The sequence below is a fragment of the Apaloderma vittatum genome, unplaced genomic scaffold, assembly GCF_000703405.1.
Source record: "Apaloderma vittatum isolate BGI_N311 unplaced genomic scaffold, ASM70340v1 scaffold2890, whole genome shotgun sequence".
NCBI classification, from domain to species: domain Eukaryota; kingdom Metazoa; phylum Chordata; class Aves; order Trogoniformes; family Trogonidae; genus Apaloderma; species Apaloderma vittatum.
This window is the reverse complement of record NW_009696035.1, coordinates 47,097-54,808: the sequence shown is the minus strand read 5'-3', so window position 1 is coordinate 54,808 and position 7,712 is coordinate 47,097. Positions and strand designations below refer to the sequence as shown.

Below are 7,712 nucleotides of genomic sequence, written 5' to 3'. Positions count from 1 at the left end.
TTCCCTACAGTAGATTCATAGAAATCATTGTACTTGTTGCCCCAATCAAAGAGGAAGAAAACTAAAGACTGTAAAGACTACAGGGCAAAAACCTCAAAACCTGTCAAGTTTCACTGTCTAAACTAGCAAATAAACACAAATTAATGGAATATGCCCAACAGTCCTGAACTTTTTCTAGTCCCAATAATTAAATAATAGCTTTATGCAGGGGAATAACCATCATCTTTAAAACTGCAAGAAGCCTCTGCTGGGCACACTGCTTGCAGACAAAGCTAAAAGCTCCTTCTCTACCATTTCAGCTTTGCTCAAAACATTACGGAAAAAGATCCTTCAGTGAAAGCCTTTCATGGTACCACCTCCGGCCAGCATCTCTGAGTAGGGAGACTGAGTGAGGGCCAGGAGGGTCAAACAGAGGCAAGAGCTGGAAGAGGGTTGGTGAGGAACCAACTCCAGAGACTGCCACAGCCTAAGGGGCACAACACTGGAGGAGGCTGCCAAAAGAGAGCTGTTCTTGAGCAAAGCAGTCTTCAGTTGTGGTCATAATTGTCATTTTCTTAAAAATCAGTCAAATTAATACGGAAATAAGTCACTCTTGTACTACAAATTGAGAAGCATTTCTAATGATAGCATTTTTAAACCCAGCAAGGTGATCTTTTCTCTAGATCAAATCCAGCTGTTTAAGGTAAACTGCACAGCCTCATGATCTTACAAAATCTTTCAACTATAAATTTTTGGGGGTAAAGGGCCCTACAAGCTCCACCATGAATGATAAACAGGTGTTTTCAGAGGCAGAAGGAGTTATTTTTCACATCACTACTGCATTAACAAATAACTGCAGAGAGTTCTCCTCCTTTATCAGATCATTTAATAGCCACCCTTCCTTCCCAATAACTCCATCTGCAAAGACATAAAGTATTATCTTTAGTACAATGAGCTGATGAATGTAAAAAGTGATTAAATCAAGAGGAACAGGATCAATCTGATCAATCTTAGTCAAAACGTACAAAACCACCAATTCAAATAATTTTGGTTTTTAAAATAGATTTAGACATACACAAGCATACTGATAGCTAACACCACTATCAACCTCAGCAAGTTGATATAATTGATATTCAGCTCTAAAATTCATTGTGAGGCAATAATCACAGGCTTTCTGGTATCTTTGTTGCCCTTCTTGGTAAAAAGTTGGAACAACTGCATTAGTCTAAGCGAATATTTTTTTTAAAACATATTTTCACATTTTTTTCTTTCTTTCTGTTTTCATTAAAGCAAAGCTGAGAAGAGCTTTTAAGATTGAAGTATGCTTTCATTAGAGAAATTTAGCTTTGAATGCACACACATAGTATTCTTCTTATACTATTGAGCAAATACCATTTAGCCAATCATGGTTTTGCAGCAATTAAATCTTTGGTTTGCAGTAAATTATGTAACCAATTTTCTTCGTTGAGAAACGTGATGGATAAATTTTTATCAACATGTGTATGTGTCTTGAAATCAGGAATAGACACGGTTTAAAGAGCTCCTTCTGTACTTCACGAGCTCTCCAGACGGTGGTTCTATTTAAGGCAATACCTAAAATGCATTGTTCTGGGTTACTACCATAACTGGGACATAGTCTATAGTCTAACACAATTTAAAGTACAATCATGCAACATGAGCATTTTGAGTTAAACTCTTTTTTGCCTTCTCTGAGTATCTACAACACACTGAAGTCCTATAACCCTTATGTCCCAAAGCTATGAAAATACAAGTAACGGCATCTGTTAAAGGTCACAATCTGACAGTGACCCGTATCTTGTAGTCCTGTAATAAGAATGTACCTATACAAAATACTATTACCCCTACAAAACATACGAAGTCACAAAACCTGCCATTGTTCACACGTATTCATACTGAAAGTGTATGTTTTTTGTCTGCTGGGTTGTTGGCTTTTTTCCCCGTGAACAGGACTCTCTTACTCTGTAATCATACGTAGCATCTGGATTCTCATCACAGGCAATGACTTCTGGAGCCATCCAGTACGGAGTTCCAATAAAAGTGTTTCTCCTGCCAACTGTCCTGTCCAGCTGAGCGCTCACACCAAAATCCACTGTGGGCAGGAAAAGAGTATAATTAAGTAAGAGGAGGAAAAATAATGCAGCGATTACTTCTGTAAGGTGATTTTGAAAAAAACCCTGTGGATGTTCCACGTGGGAGGACCACGCAGAGGAGAAATATAATGATTAATACTGAGGCAGCTGAGCTCTTGTGGTTCACACACAACGTGTTTGGGCCACAAGTGTCAAGGGACACGGCAGAGTAAAACCACCTCTCCTGCACCTTTCACCTGCCTGCACAGAAGAGAGAGTGCAGCTGCAAAAATACTGCCTGGGAGGCTGAGGTGGGGCTATTCCTTTCCCAAATGGCGAAGCCAAGCACCTTCGCCTATATGGAAGGAGCTGCTTCCCAAAGGTACCTCTCATGCTATGGGAAAACTACATGCATGAACATGTCCCCTGGTGGGCGGGTGACAGCCAGAAGGCTGTCCACCTTTTCTGCTCTAAAATAAGACAGCAAAAATCATCTGATGCTCAGGGAATTCTTCTCTGTTCCAATGCACAGTGCAGATACGTCGAAAGGAGCAAAAGATGAGCATTATTCAAGTGTTAACTTTGAGCACACACGAATGAATGTCGCAGAAGAGATGCCCATTTTGTTACAAGGCAATTACATCACAACGGTGTTTTCCTCCCCTCAGTTCCATCTGCTCACAACCTCAGTGATATATGTCTTTCTATACCAGTAACTGCATCTGCTCTAGGAAGGCTGTGTCAGCTTCACTGCATCCATCACCTGAGTGACAGTGACAAACTGATGTAGACAAGCTCAGTGGGAGCAATGATTTGGGAGGTACTGTGCTCCACTTTGGACCAAAAGGAGGAAAGCTCTCCCCAGAGCTTCCTCCTCCAGCAGCCAGGACATCTTCCCGTGCCTCGTGCTGCAGGAAGGTGCAATGCAAAACAGAAGGGATGTGGGCTGAGTGGGAGGCCTTCAGCATGGCTCTATATTTAACCAAAAAAAGGTGGTGAGCATAGCATGATATGAACACAGAAGGTTAAAGAGTGCAGTAACTGGAACAGACAAACTAGAGAGAAAGAAGAAAAAGAGTATGTCCACTTGGAAGCGAGGGAAGAGGTCAGGGGTGGGCCTGGTTTCCAGCAGGCATGCCAGAGCTGGAACTGCATTTTGAACTTGATGCCACAGCTGCCTCGAGTGTGCCATCCAGATCACATTTCTGTGTCCAGAACCTGCACAGCAGGTGCTATTTTAAAGCCATATAAAAGAGTGACTCCTGTCACTTCCTGAGTCCAGAATAAAGGGAATTAGAACGAACACAAGTCACTCATGGCTCCATGGGGGGCACAAAACGGTCATCTGATGTCGATTTTGGCATGAAAGCCAACATCTTCTGATGAAATGCATGCCATCCTCCCAAAGCAAGAGGAAATTCGTGCAGGACACCTCAGTTCACACGGGAGAAGCGACAGATTGCACATGCTACAAAAAATGTCACTGGGCTCTCAGATGATAAAATCAGTTTGGGAACACCACAAAACAAAGACTGAATGAATGAGGAAGTGCATGTGCGTGCCTACTTACCCAGTTTCACTTCTGCGTTCTCTGTTAACAACACATTTTGCCCTTTGATATCCCTGTGAATCACATGATGGGCATGAAGATGTGCCAACCCCTGCATTGAGAAGAGAGGAAAGAGAGGACATTCAGAGTTGGGCTCCTGGCTTAGCAGGGGACTACCCATACCCAGCACCCCTAAAGCCCCTAGCACTGGATCTGGGGCTCTTGCTCAGTAGCTGAATGCAACAGGATCGACAGGAGACTTGTAGCAGCACCCTGTCTGCACAGCTTTTGGCAACGGAGCAGAGACACAGGCCCCAGGTGACACACATTCTGCACCTAAATATAGCCCAATATCTGCACCGTGCAAACACCTCTCAGCTGTCGCAGGAAGAAAGTTAAGCTCCTAGAAAGTCTCCACACAATGACACTGTAAATGGCATCAGCATCAGCGTATATGCTTGACATCTGACGTGCAGAGGGTCACCCAAAATTTAGACCAAGGAAGAGAGGTGGAAGGAGAAAGGGGGCAGCATCAGCATGCATTTAGGTACCCCTGAGAAGGGGGTAGGAGGGTGTTGGACTGGCAGTTATGTTTGAGGGCAAGCGATGACTGATGAACAAACAAAAGCTGCAGTTCTCTTCTCTAGCCTCCATAAATACGAAGCCAGATAATGGTTCCTTGGGAAATAAAAAAATGCAAAAGAAAAAACAAAAAAAAGGGCATGAGCATTATACTTTCCAAATGAAACAAAACCTCCTGGCATACGGTGCTTTTTGTTGAGACAGCACCTGGATGCATGCCCCAAGGCGTTAGCCATGTGGAGGGAGGGCTGAGGAAGACATATGTTGCATTTTACTCTCTAATGTAATTGGGAGAACAACAGGCAACCCTCTTAGCAACTGCCAGTATTTTGGTTTCTCCTCAGCTCTCTGCTCGGAAAATTGTAGTTTCCAGTGGGATTGTCTTGCCTGTTCACGTTGCCCTCATAGGCTTTTAATGCTTCATGAAAAATAAAGAAATAGAACCTCTACAGCTGCAAGAGGTTAAGAGAGTAGTGGTTGCTGTAGAGAAGTATTTCTTAACACATGTTCTTCATTAAACGATCATTTACTAGTTTGCCTACATAACCATTGGGCTATTTTCCTTTTTTTAAAACACTTAATGAGCATGACAAAAACAACCACCATCCACAGCTCCTCCCAGCACATGTCACAAAAAAGTCAAGCGAATGGCTGATGTCCCCGAGACCCTTCGCTGGCTGCTAATGCTAAGTGTGGTCTTATTTCTCACAGGAATGAAGGTTTTTCAACAGCTTCACACGGGATACTGCTTAAAGCCTTCTGCTGCCCTGACTCACCCAGAGAGATAATCGTCTGTTCTCTCCAGAGTACCATCTAACCTTACCAAAAAAACACATCTGGGTTTGTGAAGGGCTGGGAGGAGACAGAGGGGCAAGTCTCCGTTCTCTTGCAGTCCTTGAGCCCCTCCAACCACACAGGGATCCACTAGCTCTACCCTCACCTGTGTCTCCACCTGCAGCAATCTTTGGCTCCTTTTCACATTCTGTTACACAATCTCTCTCTTTCATCTCTGACAAACTCGGTGTCGTATCAAGTTTTGCAACGTCTCATAACAATTCAGGTTTAGCATTCCTTTTTTCTAGATATTCCAGTTCCTGCTATCAAGCAATTAAGGCTTCTTTTGCAAACCTCTCACAGGAATGAGAAAATAACTTTCACCTAACTCTTTTCTGAGGTAAATAATTTTCTCCTCTTATCAGCATTCAGGACTACTTTACCTAAGGAAAATCCAGGACAAATGCAACACTGCAAGCAATACCTCCAAGGATACACAGTTCTCAAATCAAGCACAAGATCAGTCCTGCAAAAGTCAGCTTTCGCCATATTAAAGTATGCTATCCATTTGATTTGAAATACAACCATCAGTACGTATTCAATTTTTCTTCTCCTACATAAAGAACTTAAAATGCACCACCAGCCAGACTCTCTCCTAGCATTTGGGATTAAAATCACCAAGGCAGAGCAAATGTGTAACACAGACAACAGCAGCTCTGATTTATGCAAGAGCCGCTGGTGGTTTCCTTTAACATAAAGCCCTTCAGAACTTCATTTATGATGAGGCAATTGAACAAACATACTGCATAGTGGTACGAGTAGGAGGCAATTTGCTTTACAAAGAAGCACGAGGAAAATCATACCAGATTTACTAAGCAGAGCAAACAAAATGTCAATTGAAAAAGCATTTAAACTGTATCAACTGGAAATTAAATATGAAGAGTAATTACTTAAAACTTCAGTTTTAGAAAAACTGGCAAGTGGCGTCCCTCTTCCTGGGAAACTTCTGCGGCGCCGGCTGCCAGCACTGCACAGCTCACAGGACACAGGGCGCAGCTGCTCGCTCTAGAGACTGCGGGAATACATGATACACGAGCACGTTGCAGCATAGAAGTCCTGAGTGCTGGCCTGAGCCACCAACTCCATTCTTCCACGGACTTGATTATAAGCAGAGTAAGACGGCTGCAAGCACATCTGGAAAAGGCCATTCCGTATTCTACTGTGTCACGACACTGTCAAAACCTCATGTTTCTCGAAAATAGTGTCTTATGGACATTGCTTCACGGATTCTGCAATAGGTAAGATCCTCCTGGTTCTTCCGCTGCCTTCTCGTGACTAAGAACTGCTATTTTCTGCAAGGCTGTTGTTCCAGTGCAGTACAACTCACACCAAGGCAAATGATGTGGAGCAGGTATCTATCTGTTCCTATGCACTCTCCAAGCAATGACAGGGCAAACGGGATTGATCAGAAACAGCTTCTTGCAGAACCTCAAGCTAGGCTACATCTCACTAAGTCTGTTCCCGTGTTTTCAAGTGGGGCACTCTGTTTTCCTTACCCGGAGAATCTCTCTGGAGATATATGCTATCCAGTCTTCTTTCAAAGTATTCCCTTTCGTGTTCTTCACAAGGTCTGTGATAGAGCCTGCTCCACAAAACTCCATTACAAGCTGCAAAACAAATATCAGCATATAACCAACATTAAACACAGTTCCCAACTGTCTAGTGAAGCAAAATAATCAGGCTGCAGCATTGATTTGGGAAACCGTCGTGCAGCAGAGAGTATAATCTATTTTACATCTCTGCCTGGAAAATGGATTCAAACTAAATGTCTCCAATGTGTGTCAGACATATATGGAATGTGTCTCACATTAGTTACCACATTTTCAAGGACTGATTTAATCACTGTAATTTAATGCTAGGAATCTGGATTTGCTCAGCTATGCAAAATGCATTAGCAGCAACAGGAGTAAGAGCACATCCGACACAGGAATCAAACTGATCACACCGTTGCAACACATCTTATTCTTTAACTCCCATTTATTTACGTGAGAACATGCACTGATGTCTGTACCCTGCCACTTCAAACTCAAACTTCAATCCTCTAGAGGATGTAGAAGAGGTGGGATGAGACACGTACAATTCTAAAGAACAGTCTTCTTTTTACAGCCACACATTCTTACTCCTGTTTCCACGAAACATGTTACTATCCATCTGGAAAATGGGGAAAAAGAATTTACTTAAAGAGTAAATCCACTGCTAATAGCAAATCTTGGTTCAGCCATCCTCTCAATGATGCACGATTAGCCTGTGTGATTCACTTATCTATCTGTTCAGGCAAGCACCAAATACTATTAGTTCATCTTTTCATAATGAGGTATTTCTGTGATCCTCAAACTACATCAAAAATGGAAAGCCTTATGAACATGCTTGAGAAATATCTTCTTACCCACAGTTGGTCATCATGTCCTGGAGGACTTTTCTTAATGAAAGCACCATAATAAGTTGCAATATTTCTATGATGAGAATATTTCTTTAGCATATTAATCTCCAGTTTGATTTCTTCTTCCTCGTCCTTTGGAAAAAGAACAAGAAACCATATGTTTAATACACCATGTACATTAGTTATTTCTCCTCTCTTCTTTCACACAACTACATTTTTCAAAAGTTCATTTTATACCTGCATCATGCTCAGTAAATGCTATGTTCATATGTTCATACCATCGAAATCTTGTTTATTG

At 42.2% G+C, this 7,712-nt stretch overlaps 1 protein-coding gene across 1 annotated transcript in view; it reads right to left on the bottom strand.

The window, feature by feature from the left end:
* MAP4K4 (mitogen-activated protein kinase kinase kinase kinase 4) overlaps nucleotides 1–7,712 on the bottom strand; it is an 87,357-nt gene that overhangs the window by 51,390 nt on the left and 28,255 nt on the right. The window contains exons 2-5 of the mRNA XM_009873193.1: nucleotides 7,421–7,546; nucleotides 6,531–6,641; nucleotides 3,640–3,730; nucleotides 1,959–2,089 (exon numbers count right to left, since the gene is read on the bottom strand). Of these exons, the coding sequence (XP_009871495.1) occupies nucleotides 1,959–2,089; nucleotides 3,640–3,730; nucleotides 6,531–6,641; nucleotides 7,421–7,546 (459 nt within the window). The remainder of the gene's footprint in view (nucleotides 1–1,958; nucleotides 2,090–3,639; nucleotides 3,731–6,530; nucleotides 6,642–7,420; nucleotides 7,547–7,712) is intronic.